We start from the raw sequence: 20,918 nt of genomic DNA on the forward strand, positions 1-20,918 counted from the left end.
TTTACGGGAATTACAGGTTGCCCGACAGGATGCCAGACGGCTGCTGGACTCGGCCCAGCAGCGTGCTCTTCAAGTCTGTCGTAGTAAGTTCTATGAGTTTGGCAATAAGAGCGGACGCATGTTGGCCAGAGCTTTAAAGGCTAGGATTGCTCAGTCACACATACCAAACACTAAATCTCCTTCTGGCCAGGTTGTTCACACGACCCCAGAGATAGCGTATTGCTTCCATAGCTTTTTCTCTGACCTCTACAACCTTGACTCTCCCACCCCCGCCCCCTCCCATCCGCCGGACCGGGATTCTTTCCCCTCCCTTCACACCGTTGTCTAGGGAGATGGCCGAGGAACTTGATATGGACTTCACCTCCCCGGAGCTCCTTGCGGTTATAACCGATCTTCCTGGGGGAAAGAGTCCTGGCCCGGACGGCTATACTGCCAAGTTTTACAAAGCGTTAGCTGATCATTTGATACCGCTTCTACTTCCAGCTTTTAATTCTATTTCCCCGGAGGTCATGTTTCCTCCTAGCTCCACTTTGGCCCATGTCACGGTTATCCCTAGACCGGATAAAGATCCTCAACTCTGCTCAAGTTATCGTCCCATCTCCTTACTCAATGTAGACCTAAAAATGTACGCCAAATTGCTCGCCAATAGATTGAATAAATACTTGCCTAGTCTAGTTCATCCGGACCAGGTGGGGTTTGTGCCTGGTCGGGAGGCCCGGGACAACACCCTTAAAACTTTTGATATCATCCATCACGCCCAGACTAACCACATCCCGCTCATGATCCTATCCCTAGATGCCGAAAAGGCATTTAACAGAACATTGTGGCCTGCCCTTCGCCAAACCCTTCAACATGTAGGCATAGGACCCTCTCTCCTGGCAAAAATTATGCCACTGTATCGCACGCCTTCGGCCCAAATAAAAATAAATGGATCCCTCTCGGCACCTTTCCCGATTCATAATGGCACAAGACAGGGCTGCCCCCTGTCCCCCCTGTTGTATGACCTGGTCATGGAGCATCTCATGGCCTCCATTTGGAACAACACGGATGTTAAAGGTATTACCATTGGAGGGATGGAATAGAAGTGCGCTGCATTTGCTGATGACCTATTGGTTTATCTCACAGACCCTCATGTCTCCCTCCCTTCATTGATGTCCGAGTTGTCCCGTTTTGGAACATGGTCTAATTTCAAGATCAACCTCTCTAAATCTGAAGCGTTGAATGTTTCTCTCCCGGTCCCGTTCGTGTCGCTTCTCCAAAGTAACTTCCCTTTCTCGTGGCCCTCCAGAGGCATTACATATTTGGGTGCCCGTATAAGTGGAGACCTCACACAACTGTTTATAAATAATTTGATCCCCCTGCTGGCCAAGTTTCGTACTGATCTTAGTTCCCGGCATAAGACTGAATTTTCCTAGTTTGGCCGTATTAATATTATTAAAATGTCTCTCCTCCCCCGATTACTTTATCTCCTGCAGACGATCCCCATCTCTATCCCATCTTCTTATTGGTAGCGGCTTCAGCAGTGCTTTGGCTCCTTCATTTGGCCGACTGGTCGTCCGCGTTTGAGCCGAGCTCTTCTGACTCGTTCCAGGGAGGCGGGTGGGGTTGGTCTGCCGGATTGTCGGCTCTATTATCTAGCGTCAACTCATGCGCGTGTTTTTAGATTTTTTTCATAATCGCGAATCAAAACTGTGGGTCCGTTTGGCTCAACAACTATGTCCCAGTACCCTATCTACCCTGCCGTGGACCCTGCCTGGGAATAGACCGACCCAAGCCTCCTTTGATGTTCACCATACCCTCTTGGCTTTGCGGTCCTTAGGGCCTGGAAGTACGCTGGTAGACCCCCTGGGTCCTTTAAGGTAAGGCTGGCCGCTCCTTCCTAGGTAGGTCATCCACCGACCCCATGTATTTTGCCCAGGTCCTCTCTGCTTCCTCTCTTCTCCCTTTAACCTCCATCTGCCCCGATGATGTGCCCTCTACTCGCCGTATGTATGAATACGGCCAGTTAAAGCATTTTTATGGAGCCGTTAATCGACGCGTACATCTCCACTGGTTGTTAACTGACTTTGAACGCCTATGTGTCTCCACCCAGCCCCCTACCCATGCCATCTCCACATTATACAAACTACTCCTTTCACAACGATCCCACCAACTCCCCTCCTTCTGCGGGGCCTGGGAGAGAGAATTACATACTACATTTACGGATGCACAATGGAAGAGGTGTTTCTCCCTTTCTCAAAAAGCCTCTATAGCCAGTAGGGCCCAGGAAACTAGTTACAAAATTGTCTCTAGATGGTACCGGGTCCCGGCTGCTCTTCATAAATGGTATCCGTCTGTGCCTGACAATTGTTGGCGTTGTGGTGCTGTGGGAGGTTCCATGTCTCATGTTTGGTGGAGTTGCCCCTTGTTGAGGAGTTTTTGGGATGCAGTACTTAAATTAATATTGGAGGTTACTGGAGTCTCTGTTCCCAATTCTCCGGAAGCAGCTCTTTTATTTATGTTCCCGATGACAATACACGTTTATAAAAGTTCCCTAACTAGACATCTCCTTCAGGCGGCAAAATCAGCGATCCCGCGTAGGTGGAAAACGGCAATACCCCCAACATTAGATGAGTGGTTTCGGGAGGTTGCCTTGATACAGCGCATGGAACACCTGGTGGCTCATTCCCCGGCAGCTGTGGTAAAATATACGTCTACATGGTCTCCATGGATAGTGTTCCTTTCTTCCTCTTCATACCTCACGGCCTTAACCTGAGTCGGCCTATGCCCCTGTGAAGTGTACTGTGGTGCTTATTTTCTGCTGGTTTCACTCATAATACCCCGGAACAGTAGTCCAGGATCCCCATGCCCTCTCCCCTCCCTCCTATTCCTCCCTCTCTTGGGGCCTTTTTCTATTCTTTCTCTTCCCCTGTCTAGGGTAATGTGCCTCTCCTTCTCCGCTTGAATTCAGTGGCCTCAATGTATGTTCTGTTGTTTTGCTTCTTGGCTCATTCATGCTGCTGACATATACTGAACAATGTCCTTTGTATTGGGTTGTGATGCACATTTTTTATTTTTGTTTTTGTTGTTTTTGCTTTGGTCCTTGACCTTGTTTGTTGTTCTTCCGTTTACTGTGTGGAGGCCTTCCCTCCACTATGTCTTGTAACTTTGTGTATTGAAACTCAATAAAAACTTTTAATAAGAAAAAAAAAAAGTAAAGTCTATGAGACTAGGATCGCAAACTTAGACGAGCTGCGAGAAAGAATAGTGAACATTTCAAATTCAATCACACCAGATGTTATAAATGACGTTATCGACGCGTTTTACGTTCGCTAAGGACACTGTCAAGTTGTTGAAGGATATCAATTCGAACATTTGATTTAATACAGTAATTGTTATGATTGTACTAATACACATAATACATGCCCTCGGTCTTGCTTTGGTTGGCCGGACAACATAAACACACACAGCGCAGAGAGGGTTTGGAGTCGTTAAATACCGGGTGAATGACGAACCCCGGGGTCCTTATCTCGGGCTGTACACACACACACACACACACGTGAGAGGCAAGGGGACTCACATTAATCTAGCACTCCGATGAGATGTAAATCCGACCGTGCGACCGTCAGCGGTACATTTTGGGTAATGCTAACACCGGCGGTATCCGATAATGAAGATGATAACTTTAACGTTAAATATTGTTTGCAGCATCGTTTTTGTATTGAAAATGCCGTGAAAATCGGAGTGCAGGCAGAGCAAAATCTGGCTCAAGATTCCAAACGGAATTTTGAGGCAGATTTTCCTCCTGCAAAAAACTCAGTCCTGAATTTCCTGAATGTAAAATTTTAAATTTTGTCTTCTACAAATGGATGTGAATTCACTATCTTCAAATATTGACTTAAAAACCATTGTTGCCGTTGAGTGACTGTAATGAACAATGTAGAGTATAACATAGATGTGATTGAGTTTCCTGCTCATTCTTTTAAATAGCGTCCAGGCTGAAATGAAAACTTCTTTTGTTATTTGATATACTAAGGTGTTCTATATTACACACTGCTAGCCAGGGGTGGGATTCAAATTTTTAACAACCGGTTCTCTAAGTTGCCGGCAAAGATATACGTGCCACGGGGGTCACGGTGTGCCTCGTTACATAAAATTATTAAGATAAAATAATCAAATAAAACAATAATATTATTCCAACCACACTATATATAAATGTGAACTCTATAAATAAATATTTTTGCATATATCGGTACTATCCTAGAGACTTTCCATGCTTGTGTGGCTCCCTGACCAGAATGTTTAAAGAGGCTCTGTCACCATATTATAAGTGCCCTATTGTAATGACAGGTATAGGGAAACAGACAACCTAATCTACCCGCCACTCAGTCCCTGCCTACTTGCAACGACCCGCCCTAGGCGACGGGGTACAACTGGGCGACGGTCCCTACACTCAGTAAGTGCACGACAGACAACCAGACAAGGAAACACAGAACAAAGGGAAACGGGGCAGTTGTTCACGGCAACACCGTGAGCAACAAGAGTAGTAAACGAGCCGAGTCAAACCAGGAGAGTACGAGGTGCCAAACGCAGAGCAGGAGAGTAGTGAACAAGCCGAGTCAAACCAGGAGTGTACGAGGTACCAAACGCAGAGCAGAAGAGTAGTCAGTAAGCCAGGGTCATATGAAGCAGGGACAAGTAGTTCAAGAAGCTGCAGCAGGGCCAGGAAACCAACAGAGAAGAATCACAAGCAAGGAGGAACAGGAAAGGCAGGTATAAATAGACAGAGGGCGGGAGCTAGCTCCGTCTGGCCAGGCTGTGATAGGCTCTCCCACTCCTAAGCCTGCCATCCTGAGTGGTGGAAGATGGAGTCAGTCTCACAGACATAGAAGCAGGTGCAGACTGATTACCTATGGGCGTGGATACAGAAGCTGTGCCTGGCAGATCCTTAACACCTATCTCCTACATAATCTGATCGGCGCTGTAATGTAGATAACAACAGTGGTTTTTATTTAGAAAAACGATCATTTTTTAGAAAGTTATGAGCAATTTTAGATTTATTCTAATTAGTTTCTTAATAGACAACTGGGCGTGTTTTTTTACTTTTTACCAACTGGGTGTTGTACAGAGGAGTGTGTTACGCTGACCAATCCGTGACCAATCCGCATCATACACTTCTCATTGTTCCAGCCCATTGTTACAGTGTGATTGTGCAGTCAAATAAGCTGGGCTGGAACAATGAGAAGTGTATGACGCTTTAGATCATACAGTGAAGTCAAGGTGAAGGGAATTGTGAACAGTTCCAAATATCAGTCAATATTGGCACAAAACCTGCAGGCCTTTGCTAAAAAGCTGAAGATGAATCGGAATTTAGCTTTTCAGCACAACGACCCAAAACATACCTCCAAATCAACATTCCAAAGTTTTGGAATGGCCCAGCCTGAGCCCAGACCTGAATGCCATTGAAAATCTGTGGGGTGACCTGAAGAGGGCTGTACACAGAAGATGCCCTCGCAATCTGGCAGATCTGGAGCGCTTTTGCAAGGAAAAGTGGGCAACAATTGCCAAGTCAAGATGTGCCATTCTGATAGACTTCCACCCAAAAAGACTGAATGCTGTCGTAAAGTCAAAGGGTAATTCAACAAAGTATTATAACCTATATATATTTTTAGCAAATTTAATTTACTCAAGACATAACAATATCAATATATAAATAACCAAAATAAATATCTCAAAATTAAATGTAAGAAATATTATTTTATTTTAATTTAATACACATTTAAACAAACATAACCCCCCTACAAGTATATACTACAAACATATAAAAAACATATATATAAAATCAGCCAGGTGTAGCACCATATTTAGTCATTAGTCACAGTTATTCCACAGATTACAGTAATATACCGGCACGCGCATCAGTTCAAGAAATATAATTAGATATCCACTATACCCGTTTGTATGATACACAGTATAGTGGTCACTATTAGCACAAATATTTATGGGTTAATATACCTGTGGAAGACATGATGGTGGTTGGACCTTGCACCTGGAGAGAAACACCTCAACGCGCGTTTCGCAACCTTCGTCAGGAGGTGAATACACTACTATGAATCCTGGTTTAAGTACTCTATAAAAAGAGCGATGGCCAATGGCGCATGCCGCATTACGCAGACCCCCTACTACACTCCATCAGTGTCAATACCGCCCACCGCTGTACGCTATTGCCCACATGCGATGTCCGCCACTAGAATGACAGCTTCCGGTCTGAAGCAGATGGGTACCGCAATGCGCATGCGCACAATCGCCAGTTACTATGAAGAGTGTACAGACGTACTTATTTTTATAAAGAGTTTTAATTTATAAAATATACTGAGCAGCCGATCCAAATACCGTCATGTCACCACTTCAAAACCTAAATCGATCAGGACAGTATCATTATATTAACTAAATTCTAAGACCAGCTAAGGGGACTGAGCTAGTATATCGTAGGAGGAAGATAGGGGAGTCTATCATTAATCAAAATATTTTTCAAAATATTTTGTAAAGCGAGTATTTGTGGAAATAATTCATAATACAATTGAAATTCATTAATCATTACAAAAAAATATATATAGCAATTAAATAAATAAATAAATAAATAAATAAATAAGACTATAAATAAACAATGAACTCCAAAAAGAACACCTTTGATCCACAATGGTTTAGGCCAATGATATCATTACTACATCAAACTTAAAATAAAATATAATCATTAATAATACTAAAAATTCATACTTATACATGTGAAAAAATCTATCATTAATAATACAAGTGAAAAATACATAAATATAAGAAAAAAAAAATTAAAAAGAAGGCTACCATAATAGCCTAATGGTGAAAAAAAAACAACAAAGTGGGCATGAGATGATTGAAAGCATCGGGCCAAAGAAAACCCCACACAGGACGGACACCATGCGAGGGCCCTATCACACAGGGACACGAACCAGGCCACCGAACCAAATGCAGGGCAAACCAGACGAACGCCAGGAACACAAAACATGCACACAAAAGGTGAAAAAGTTTCATAAAGTGCAAGATTAATATTATTATTCTAAATATACATTCATATATTACAAGAAATAGTGAAAAACACATAAGAGCATACCAAACAAACACTGTGACAAAACTATCATAATAATTAATAATAAACAATATAATAAATTATTTTTAAAAAAAACGTAGAAAAATATATAATTAAATACACATAAGTGCCACAATCACAATGATGTAGTAGAGTATAGAGAGCATTTTTAGAAAAAATAGTTGTTCTCCATATTCATAAATAAACAAATGCCATCCGTGTATTTATTCCACCCATTCCCAGAGATCATTCGTCCTCTTTATATCTCCTTTTTCTTCATCCTTATCACCTCCATCGTATAGTTGTTTAGTCATTCAGATCTTCAAATATACCAGTGCCAATAATTATGTCAGAATCAACAAAGTATTAGTATAAGGGTGTGTATATTTATGCAACCACATTAGTTATGTTTTTTTATTTTTCCACCCTAAAAGAAGTCCGTTTTGTTTTTCAATACAATTGTACTGATTATAGGTGACATTTAACCCTTTCCCTCTTTGGCCACTTTTGACCTTCCTGACAGAGCCTCATTTTTCAAATCTTACATGTTTCACTTTATGTGGTAATAACTTGAATGCTTTTACCTATCCAAGCAATTCTGAGATTTTCTCGTGACACATTGGACTTTTTGTTACTGCCAAAATTTGCTTGAATACATTTAGTATTTAATTGTGGGAAAACACCAATATTTAGCGTAAATTTTTGCCAATTAATATCCCCCATATGTCTACTTTAGATTGGCATAGTTTTTTTGAACATCCTTTTATTTTTCTAGGACGTTACAAGGCTTAGAACTTCAGCAGCAATTTCTCACATTTTCAAGAAAATGTCAAAAGGCTATTTTTATTTTTCAGGTGTGAAGTAGCTTTGAAGGCCTTATATATTAGAAACTCCCAATAAGTCACCCCATTTTAAAAACTTCACCCCTCAAAGTATTCAAAACAGCATTTAAAAAGTTTCTTAACCCTTTAGACGTTTCACAGAAATTAAAGCAAAGTAGAGGTGAAATTTACAAATTTCATGTTTTTTTTGCAGAAATTTATTGTTTTTGTAACACAAAGTTTTACCAGAGAAATGCAACTCAATATTTATTGCCCTTATTCTGTAGTTTTAGGAAATATCCCATATCTGGCCCTAGCGTGCTAATGGACTGAAGCACCGGTCTCAGAAGCAAAGGAGCACCTAGTGGATTTTAGGGCCTTCTTTTTATTAGAATATATTTTGGGCACCATGTCAGGTTTGACTTTCCCAAAAGTGACCCTATTTGGGAAACTAAACCCCTCAAGGAAATTATCTAGGGGTATAGTTAGCATTTTGACCCCACAGGCTTATTGCAGAAATTATTGGAAATAGGCCGTGAAAATTAAAATCTTTTAGGTTGGTTTAGCTAATTTTTTCTCATTTCCACGAGGACTAGCGGGGAAAAAGCACTGCAAAATTTGTAAAGCAATTTCTCCTGAGTAAAACAATACCCCACGTGTGGTCATAAGCGGCTGTTTGGACACAAAGCAGGGCTTAGAAGGGAAAGAGCTCCATTTGGCTTTTGGTGCTCAAATTTAGCAGGAGTGGTTTGCGGAGGCCATGTCGCATTTGCAAAGCCCCTGAGGGGACAAAACAGTGGAAGCCCCCCATAAGTGACCCCATTTAGGAAACTACACCCCTTGAGGAATTCTTCTAGTGGTGTATGAGCATTTTGACCCCACAGGTTTTTTGAAGAAATTATTCAAATTGGGCAGTGAAAATAAAAACAATCCCTTTTCTTCAAACCTTTTTCATTTTCTCAACAAATAAAGGAACCCCCCCCCCCCCAAATATTTGTAAAGCAATTTCTCCCGAGCATGGCAATACCCCATATGTGGTCATAAACTGCTGCTGTTTGGGCACACAGTTGGGCTCAGAAGGGAAGGAGCGGCATTTGGCTTTTGGAGTGTCGATTTTGCTGGATTGGTTTCTGGGCGCTATGTCGCATTTGCAATGCACCTGTGGGAACAAAACAGTGGTAACTCCCCAGAAGTGACGACATTTTGGAAAAAACTGCAATTCTGGCATAGTTTTTTAGGTTTTTTTTATACAGCGGTCACCATGCTTTATAAAATACATGTTAACTTTATTCTGCGGGTCAGTCAGATTCCGCAGATACCAAATTTATAGCACTTTTTTATGTTTTACAACTTTTTGCACAATAAAATTACTTTTGTAAAAAGAATGTATTTTTTCTGTAGCCATGTTGTGAGAACTATAAAGTTTTAACTTTTTCGTCGACGGAGCTGTATGAGGGGTTGTCTTTTGCGAGACAAGCTATAGTTTTTATAGGTACCATTTTTGGCTACATGCGACTTTTGATCACTATTTATTCTAATATTTGTAGGGCAAAGTGACCAAAAAACAGAAATCCTGGTATCGTTTTTTGCAGTTTATGTTTACGCCGTTTACCTCGTGGATAAATAACATAATATTTTTATAGTTCAGGCCGTTATGGTCGCGGCAATACCAAATATGTATGGTTTATTATTATTTTTTGAATGATAAAGGACTTGATAAGGGAAAAGGGCGATTGAGTTTTATTTTATTACTTTAAACTTTTATTATATGTTTTAAAAAAAAAAAATTCACATTTTTTTATACTTTTCTTTTAAAGAGGCTCTGTCACCAGATTATCAAACCCCTATCTCCTATTGCATGTGATCGGCGCTGCAATGTAGATAACAGTAACGTGTTTTTTGTTTTTTTTTTAAACGATAATTTTTGGCCAAGTTATGAGCAATTTTATATTTATGCAAATGAGCTTTGAAATGGACAACTGGGCGTGTTTTTTTCTTATTTCCAACTGGGCGTGTATTGTGTTGTTACCAACTGCGCGTGTTTACTTGTTTTACTAACTGGGCGTTGTGAATAGAAGTGTATGACGCTGACAAATCAGAATCATACACTTCTCATCGTTCCCACCCAGCTTCTTTCACAGCAGACACTTAAGATAAAAAGGGGGGATAAAAAAGAGAAAAAAAAAACGGCGCTCCTCTAAGGTGATATCGTTCTGGTATTTGTAAGATATTGAGTAACTTAATGAATGGAGCTCACCTTGGTGAGTTGTGCAATGTCGCCAGCACAACTTAACTTTGTAGCTTGTACACGCTTGATCACACTGTGCTTGCCTCTGGAGCCATAACCGCATGGGGTGAATTCGTGTCAGGAACTCCTCTCCTTGCGGTTTTGAAGTAATGCAGATTAGGAAGAAAAAGCTGCTCCTCTGAACGGGCGCTCAGGTGTGGATTGTACTGATATCTTCACAAAATCGTCAGGGTGTATTTTCAACGATTTTATTATTAAAAAAGAACAATATAAAATTTGATTGCTGCAACGCGTTTCAACCACGCACTGTGGTCTTCATCAGGCATATAAATTTGGTTACAATACATCATCTTATATACTTGTATCATATGCTTCACTTCCAGGTTAAACTGGCAAGGTGAAGGTTCATCATGGGTGTTTCAGCACAGGTGTGTGTATGTTTTTTCCTCAGACTGATTTTCTCTTAATTGCTATTTCTCCTCTTTTCTACCTTTTAACCAACTATTTTCTGCCAAATGGTAGATATTCTTAGCTTTAGTGTAAAAGAGGATTGATTTTTTGTATACATATATATATATATATATATATATATACACACACATATATATATATATATACACATGTCCACATGCAGGTGACCGTATATTTCAAAGAAATCATCATCGTCCGCGTATTCTCGCCGCTGACAGACAGTGTGAGTACTCTTAGTTTCTTTGATAATTGTGTTTATTCTTTTTGATAGTTTTGATGCTATCCTTTATTCTAACTAAGATAATTGTATTACTGGTAAAAAATGCTTCTAGTTTCATTGCTGTTCGTTTGAATCTAATTGTCGGGAGCCAGGCGCTCCTGTTTTTTATGTATATATATATATATTTAATTTTAAGAAGAGAAATATTCCCATTATTATTTATTCTTTGTAGGTGTATCACACTCAATCTTATCCTATCATTTTTAATACAGATGTCATTGTATTTTAATAGATCGTTCAAACTACACTTGATCAATTTTTTCATTGAGTCCGTTTGGGCTCAAGGTCCCAAATTTAAATATCCAGAAGGACTCCCTTTTATTCAGGGTAGAGATTCTGTTGTGTGTTTTAACATTTACTTGTTCGATTGGGGAAATTTTTATTTTAGAAAAATCAGATGAATGGTTATATAGTAAATGCCTTGATAAGCTATGTTTGAGAAAACCGTTTTTTGCATTAAAGCGGTGACCATTTAATCTCTTTCTTAGTGTCTGGGTTGTTCTTCCAATATATTGCAATCCGCACTCACATTCAATCATATAAATTACATAATCAGTTTCACAGTTCATATAAGTATTAATTTCAAATATTTCTTGTGTTACATTTGATGTAACTTGAGTTTTTCCTTTGTTAATATTAAAACAACACAAACAGTTTCTTTTTCCACATTTATGGATCCCTGCCGGTTTATAATAATGATCTTGGGTAGAGGTGGGGATATTCGTTTTCAACCTACTAGGTGCTAATATATTTTTAATAGTTCTCCCCCGACGGAATGTTATCCCTGGTTTTATAGGGATAATTTTATTTAAAATCGGATCGTTTAAAAGTACATTCCAGTGTTTTTGCAATGCACTTCTAATAACATTATGATCTTTATTAAATGTTGTAATAAAATTGTTTGAATGTCTTTTCTTTAAAATATCTTTGCTATGTGCTATATGTACTTTTTCTACAAGGCATGCTTCTTGAGATGTATCTAAATTTTTTTGATACGCATGTTTAAGGAGATCTTGAGGATATTTTTTCTCCTCAAACTTTGCTTTGAGGATTTTGGATTGTTCTTTGTATCCATTCACTGAGGAGCAATTTTTTCTTATTCTCCTATACTGACTGTGTGGGATATTTGTTATCCATTTTTTATAGTGTGCACTTTTGAAATTTAAAAAACTATTTTTATCTGTGTCTTTAAAATGTGTTTTTGTTAAAAATTTATTATCAGAATGACTGATTTCTAAATCTAAAAATATTATTTTTTCTTTTGATATATTTTGTGTAAATTGTATTCCCCACGTATTCTTATTTAAAATATTTATGAAGCTGTTCGCTTCCTCCCTAGTACCAGACCAGATTAAAAAAAGATCGTCAATATACCTTTTATAATAGACAATTTTATTCCGATATATATGAGCATTCTCTATATGTAATATCTGGTATCAATTCCCTGACAAGTCAGCTTTCACATTATATAGATTTACATTTGCAAAATCTAGTGAAAAAATTACCATCGTATCTGAAAGACTCTACGAGTCTGATCAGAGAATTACAAGGATACAGCTGGAATGAAAATTACGTATTGATAACATTGGATGTGACTTCCTTATATTCGAATATCGATCATACTCTTGGATTAAAGGCCATACATTTTTTTTTAGAACATGGAGGTATACTCCCGAAAAAACAAAATGATTTTCTATTAGAAGGATTACATTTTATTCTCACCCACAATATTTTTAAACATAATTCTAAATTATATAAACAGATAAGGGGCACAGCTATGGGGACACGAGTTGCCCCTAGCTATGCCAACCTATTCATGGGGCATTTTGAATCAATACATATAGAGAATGCTCATATATATCGGAATAAAATTGTCTATTATAAAAGGTATATTGACGATCTTTTTTTAATCTGGTCTGGTACTAGGGAGGAAGCGAACAGCTTCATAAATATTTTAAATAAGAATACGTGGGGAATACAATTTACACAAAATATATCAAAAGAAAAAATAATATTTTTAGATTTAGAAATCAGTCATTCTGATAATAAATTTTTAACAAAAACACATTTTAAAGACACAGATAAAAATAGTTTTTTAAATTTCAAAAGTGCACACTATAAAAAATGGATAACAAATATCCCACACAGTCAGTATAGGAGAATAAGAAAAAATTGCTCCTCAGTGAATGGATACAAAGAACAATCCAAAATCCTCAAAGCAAAGTTTGAGGAGAAAAAATATCCTCAAGATCTCCTTAAACATGCGTATCAAAAAAATTTAGATACATCTCAAGAAGCATGCCTTGTAGAAAAAGTACATATAGCACATAACAAAGATATTTTAAAGAAAAGACATTCAAACAATTTTATTACAACATTTAATAAAGATCATAATGTTATTAGAAGTGCATTGCAAAAACACTGGAATGTACTTTTAAACGATCCGATTTTAAATAAAATTATCCCTATAAAACCAGGGATAACATTCCGTCGGGGGAGAACTATTAAAAATATATTAGCACCTAGTAGGTTGAAAACGAATATCCCCACCTCTACCCAAGATCATTATTATAAACCGGCAGGGATCCATAAATGTGGAAAAAGAAACTGTTTGTGTTGTTTTAATATTAACAAAGGAAAAACTCAAGTTACATCAAATGTAACACAAGAAATATTTGAAATTAATACTTATATGAACTGTGAAACTGATTATGTAATTTATATGATTGAATGTGAGTGCGGATTGCAATATATTGGAAGAACAACCCAGACACTAAGAAAGAGATTAAATGGTCACCGCTTTAATGCAAAAAACGGTTTTCTCAAACATAGCTTATCAAGGCATTTACTATATAACCATTCATCTGATTTTTCTAAAATAAAAATTTCCCCAATCGAACAAGTAAATGTTAAAACACACAACAGAATCTCTACCCTGAATAAAAGGGAGTCCTTCTGGATATTTAAATTTGGGACCTTGAGCCCAAACGGACTCAATGAAAAAATTGATCAAGTGTAGTTTGAACGATCTATTAAAATACAATGACATCTGTATTAAAAATGATAGGATAAGATTGAGTGTGATACACCTACAAAGAATAAATAATAATGGGAATATTTCTCTTCTTAAAATTAAATATATATATATATACATAAAAAACAGGAGCGCCTGGCTCCCGACAATTAGATTCAAACGAACAGCAATGAAACTAGAAGCATTTTTTACCAGTAATACAATTATCTTAGTTAGAATAAAGGATAGCATCAAAACTATCAAAAAGAATAAACACAATTATCAAAGAAACTAAGAGTACTCACACTGTCTGTCAGCGGCGAGAATACGCGGACGATGATGATTTCTTTGAAATATACGGTCACCTGCATGTGGACATGTGTATATATATATATATATGTGTGTATATATATATATATATATATATATGTATACAAAAAATCAATCCTCTTTTACACTAAAGCTAAGAATATCTACCATTTGGCAGAAAATAGTTGGTTAAAAGGTAGAAAAGAGGAGAAATAGCAATTAAGAGAAAATCAGTCTGAGGAAAAAACATACACACACCTGTGCTGAAACACCCATGATGAACCTTCACCTTGCCAGTTTAACCTGGAAGTGAAGCATATGATACAAGTATATAAGATGATGTATTGTAACCAAATTTATATGCCTGATGAAGACCACAGTGCGTGGTTGAAACGCGTTGCAGCAATCAAATTTTATATTGTTCTTTTTTAATAATAAAATCGTTGAAAATACACCCTGACGATTTTGTGAAGATATCAGTACAATCCACACCTGACAGCAGACAGCGTGACGTCACCCACAGGTCCTTCAACCTTGTCGTCGGGAGTTGTAGTATTACAACTGATGGAGTAGCGAAGGTTGCTTTCCCCTGATCTAGGATATATTATAAATGCTTTATACAGTATATGTCCGACTAATAGGGAGTCTATGGTTTTGAACGACATCTTGAAGCATACGGGGGTACGGGGGGGGGGGGGTGTTGAAATGAAGTGAGCTACACTACATATGGTAATGAGCATCAGGCGGCACTCTACCCCGATTCTATTAAAAAAAGATCATGCGAGTCGATTGTGGACTAAACACAGCGCCGCTCCTGTCCATGTCAGGTGATGATCTCAGTGTGACTAAGCTGCAATACCAGACACCACCCATGCACAGGAGAGGCGCTGTTTCTGAATGAAAGCAGTCATGTTTTTGGAAACCTCAAAACCCCCTTAACATATACTGCCACCTTCCCGTCAGCCCCGTTCTGAAATGAAGGATTTCACTTACAGGGGGCATTGACGTCCTGATTTAAAGCGCTCTCTACTACTCTGATCTGAGTGGCTTCAATAAGAGAATACAGGTACAACAAATATGGCTGCCATCTCCGCTCCCACGGGGCTCTCCACAACTCTGAATGGCCACTCGACATTTAAAAATTGCCATGTATAGCATCACTATGTAACTAAGTAGATTTGCTCTTCAGGACCCTAGAAAAGCTGGGTGACCCCTGTAATGTGGGTCATGTTGGGTATTTTTCATTTTCCCCTTATATGACTTGGCCTCACAGACTCAGACAATCCACGGAGCTGAGATCTGATGATGGATTTGCAAAATATGAAACCACATCTGAGGTAAATGCGCATTTGCTGTTACTTTATACGGAAAATCCATTTACCTCAGATGTGCCAGTATTAGGCTCCCGTTTGCCACTGCAGCCACCGGAACCCCGGAAATTTCATTGCTGTGGTGCCGATGAACTGCAAACACCTTAAATGCAGCGATCGCTGTTGACCGCTGCATTTAAGGGGTTAATGGTGGGGATCAAAGCTAATTTTGGTCCCCACCATTACAGCCGGATGTCCGCTGTAATACACCGCTGACATCCGGCGATGATGGCACCGACTCCGCTTCTGAGCCAGTGCCATGCATTTGTCGCATGGATACGGCAAAATGCAGGAAGCACTAGCTTTCCATGACGTATACATATGGCAAATGTCGGGAAGGGGTTAAAGGTGGAAAAAGTTCTGAAATTATTCATCTTGGACTGATTTTGTAACATGACAAAAACCTAGCATTTTAACAGGGGTGTGTAGAGTTTTTATATCCACTGTAGCACCAACATATTTTACAGTTCTGTAGAGAGCTTGTCCTTACTCACTGTCCCCTTTGGGCTCACAATCAAAATTCCCTACTGGTATGTCTTTTGGGGTGTAGGAGGAAACTGGAGGAAACCCACACCAACACATGGAGAAAATACAAACTCCATGCAGATGTTGTCCTTGAATTGATTTGAACCCAGGGCTCCAGTGCTGCAAGACAATAGTGCTAACCACCGAGCCACCATGATACTCAATTGGGTTTGCATCCTGAAGCAGTTGAGTGCAAGTGGACGGGGTTGGGATCGGGATTCCACTTCTCTCCTGTTCAGCGATGTGGCTATAATTTTGACAACTGGCTTGGGAGAACTGGCCAGATCCCACCCCTGTTGCTAGCACATACAGATGGGTCTTTCCACATGCAGACTCCCTGTTTAAAATAAAGTTTAAAAATTTTTTTTAAAGCATGGCTGTGATCGATGACTCTGATGACTGCTATCCGTCGGCCATCTGTCGCCCATAGACTTCTATGTAAAAAAATAAGTATTTTTTTTTTACTGGATGGAGTGAGATTGTATTGAATTGGTACCATGACAAATTGTATAACTTAAAGTGTAGCTAAACGTTTGACCAACTTCTGATATGTCATAGTGACGTGTCAGAAGTTTGGATTGGTGAGGGTCCGAGCACTGAGACCCCCGCCAATCTCTAGAACAAAGCAGCTGAAGTGCTCGTGTGAACGCTCAGCTGCTTCATGTCTGTTCGGCTTTTTCCGGAAAGCCGATGTATTGGATTACGGGCTCATAGACTTTCTATTGAGTCCGTACACCGATACATTTATTTCCGGTAATATCTGAACAGACACGAAGCGGCTGAACACTCACATGAACGCTTCAGCTGCTTCGTTCTAGCGATTGGTGGGGGTCTCAGTGCTCGGACCCCCACCAATCCGATCTTCTGACATGTCACTATGACATGTCAGAAGTTTGTCAAACATTTAGCTACACTTTAACAAAGTTCAAGAAAAGTTAAAGGTGGCCATGTCTTACTAAATGTGTGCAGGAATCAGTTTTTTTGCTTTTTTTAATCTAAATTCTGTTTTCAATTATACCTGTTATCTATAGACCTATGTGACTGACCATTGATTAGAAAATCTTTAGTACATAAGTAATACATGGCCTGATACGGTCTGGAAAAATGAGTGCCGATTGACGTGCTTGCGTCCTCGTTGGCTGTATTCACAAGGAGCAACGATCACATTTGCATCATGTCGGTAGCACATTCCCTATTTAAACAGGGAGATGTGCTGCTGACTAGCGACCATTTTTTTGGCCGCATAAAAGATCCGATCAGCCCATGAACGAGTGTTTGCTTGTTCATTCACAAATCGTTGCCCTGTTAACACAAGGCAATGATCGGAAACTAGAGTTTATACCAACGCTTATATATGTGATCATTGGCCCGTGTAAAAAGTGCTTGAGGTGTGTCTCTTGTGATGGTCCTATAATACATCTGAAATCTTGCATTATACGCCTCTGTATAATAAAATGGTTAAAAATCATACATTGTGCGGTAGAGTGCATATAGGTTTATTTGTCAATGATTTTGTTTAACAGAATAATACATTTTCCATGCCATGTACTGTTGTTACCCATTGCGTATCTTTCATTGCTACTTGTTTAGAGAAGGGCAACACGGGCATGTAAACTTTTCTCCAGTGTTTATTGACGTACCTTTTTTTTGTTCACAGGTGTAAAACTGTGAAATATGACTACTATAAGTTACCCAGAACATCTGTTGTCATTGCTTTTTACAATGAGGCCTGGTCAACACTTCTACGGACAGTCCACAGTGTCCTGGAAACTACTCCAGACATCCTTCTTGAGGAAATTATTATTGTTGATGACTACAGTGACAAAGGTAATTCATACACCTACAATGGACAGGAGAACTTTGTGTAAGACATCATACGTAGCATATCATATTAGTCCTTCTCAATGAATTAGAATATCATCAAAAAGTTAATTTATTTCAGTAATTCAATTCAAAAAGTGGAACTCATTTTATATAGATTCATTACACACCGAGTGATCTATTTCCAGGATTTATTTATTTTAATGTTGATGATTATGGCTAACCGTTAATGAAAACCCAAAATTTAGTGTCTCAGAAAACTAGAATATTATTTAAGCCCAATTTCAAAAATTATTTTTAATACCGAAATGTTGTCCTACTGAAAAGTATGTACAGCATATGCCCTCAATACTTGGTTCATGGCTCTTTTAGCATGAATTACTGCACCAATGCAGCGTGGCATGGAGGGGATCAGCCTGTGGCACTGCTGAGGTGTTATGGAAGCCCAGGTTGCTTTGATAGCGGACTTCAGCTCGTCTGCATTGTTGGGTCTGGTGTCTCATCTTCCTCTTGACAATACAACACAGATTCTCTATGGGGTTTAGGTCAGGCGAGTTTGCTGGCCAATCAAGCACAGAGATACTGTGGTTATTACACCAGGTATTGGTACTTTTGGCAGTGTGGGCAGGTGCCAAGTCCTGCTGGAAAATGAAATCAGCATCTCCATAAAGCTTGTTAGTAGAGGGAAGCATGAAGTGCTCGAAAATTTCCTGGTAGACGCTGCGCTGACTCTGAACTTGATATAACACAGTGGACCAACACCAGCAGATGACATGGCTCCCCAAACCATCACTGACTGTGGAAACTTCACACTGGACCGCAAGCAACTTGGATTGAGCCTCTCCACTCTTCCTCCAGACTCTGGGACCTTGATTTCCAAATGAAATGCAAAATTTACTTTCATCTGAAAATAGGACTTTGGACCACTGAGCAACAGTGTTGGTCCACTGTGTTATATCAAGTCCAGAGTCAACGCAGCCATCTACCAGGACATTTTAGAGCACTTCATGCTTCCCTCTGCTGACAAGCTTTATGGAGATGCTCATTTCATTTTCCAGCAGAACTTGGCACCTGCCCACACTGCCAAAAGTACCAATACCTGGTGTAATAACCACAGTATCACTGTGCTTGATTGGCCAGCAAACTCGCCTGACCTAAACCCCATAGAGAATCTATGGGATATTGTCAAGAGGAAGATGAGACATCAGAACCAACAATGCAGGCGAGCTGAAGGCCGCTATCAAAGCAACCTGGGCTTCCATAACCACCTCAGCAGTGCCACAGGCTGATCGCCTCCATGCCACGCCGCATGGATGCAGTAATTCATGCAAAAAGAGCCCCGACCAAGCATTGAGTGTATATACTGTAAATACCTTATTTTTTATAGTATAAGACGCACCTGACTATAACACGCACCCAGGTTTTAGACAATAGAAAATTGGAAAAATTTCATATTTTACAAAGAAAAAATATTGGTTTAAAAAAATTATTTGTTCAGTTTCACCACATTCTGAGAGCCATAACTTATATTTTTCCATCGTTTCAGCAATGTGAGGGCTTATTTTTTGCAGGACGAGCTGTAATTTTTATTATAACCAATAGTTTCCAGAAGCTAACAAGGTTACTGGGCTAGGTATTGTTCCAAAAAACATCCTCCCATTTTTAAAGTTACGGCAACTCTATAGTATATATATAGAAGAAAGAGAAAACAGAGTCTTATAGCCAAAGTATATCAAAGAGTATCAAAAAATTCCTTTATTCAATATATATAGCAACAAACATTTAAAACTGTATATGACAGGAGAGACTCAGAATAATGTTGTCACAACGATGTATCAGGGAAACCCAGATTATAGATAGTAAGCCATTTATCAGTATAAATCTACAGGCAAGAGTATCAATGATTTAGAAAGTGCAGTGCAAGAGTTATGGCTGCTACAGGGTCAAAATGATCCTGACAAGAAGCATGGATGTACTGAATAGATACAAGAAAGCCATCCCCTGAAATTCAGGAGTAGGCATGATAAACTTACCCATGTACAGTCTTAATGAGTTCCCAGACGATCGGTATGTGCGCCCCGACGCGCGTTTCGCGATTATTCGCTTCCTCAAGGGGGATTGGTGTGTGTATCTAATGGCATCCTCTATATACCCCTTCTATAAGTGACCCAGGTGTGTAATGTAGGCGTTCTGCCTTACCAAAAGGTGTACGGCGCGCATCCAACGCCGCAGCCGGAAGTGTGGCAGGCCCCACTTCCGCCCCCCAGTGCCGCGGCGCACATCCGGGCTCCAGACGCGTACTGAGAGACCCGGACATGCGCACCGCACTGAAGGAGGAGCGGGCGTGGCCAGCCCCAGTCCCGGCCGCGTACGTCAGCAGCGCGCACCCCCTTGGACAGCGCAGAACAGATGTGGATAGGTAGTAGTATAACATGAACATCTATCTATGTGTTTGTATTGCGATTAGTATATTCTAACCACAATACGGTAAAAATAGTAAACGGTGATAATTCAAGTACATCCATAGACTTGGGAGAATCATTTATTATATACATGTAGTGTTGCCCTTATTGTACAGTGTGAGAAAAGAAGAAAAGAGAGAAAGGAGAAGAAAGGAAGAAAAAAAAAGGGCAACACTACATGTATATAATAAATGATTCTCCCAAGTCTATGGATGTACTTGAATTATCACCGTTTACTATTTTTACCTTATTGTGGTTAGAATATACTAATCGCAATACAAACACATAGATAGATGTTCATGTTATACTACTACCTATCCACATCTGTTCTGCGCTGTCCAAGGGGGTGCGCGCTGCTGACGTACGCGGCCGGGACTGGGGCTGGCCACGCCCGCTCCTCCTTCAGTGCGGTGCGCATGTCCGGGTCTCTCAGTACGCGTCTGGAGCCCGGATGTGCGCCGCGGCACTGGGGGGCGGAAGTGGGGCCTGCCACACT

At 39.7% G+C, this 20,918-nt stretch overlaps 1 protein-coding gene across 1 annotated transcript in view; it reads left to right on the plus strand.

The window, feature by feature from the left end:
* Positions 1-20,918, plus strand: part of GALNT12 (polypeptide N-acetylgalactosaminyltransferase 12) — a 72,539-nt gene that overhangs the window by 24,988 nt on the left and 26,633 nt on the right. The window contains exon 2 of the mRNA XM_075826832.1: positions 17,797-17,966. Within this exon, the coding sequence (XP_075682947.1) occupies positions 17,797-17,966 (170 nt within the window). The remainder of the gene's footprint in view (positions 1-17,796; positions 17,967-20,918) is intronic.

This window comes from Rhinoderma darwinii, chromosome 5 (assembly GCF_050947455.1).
Source record: "Rhinoderma darwinii isolate aRhiDar2 chromosome 5, aRhiDar2.hap1, whole genome shotgun sequence".
NCBI lineage: Eukaryota > Metazoa > Chordata > Amphibia > Anura > Rhinodermatidae > Rhinoderma > Rhinoderma darwinii.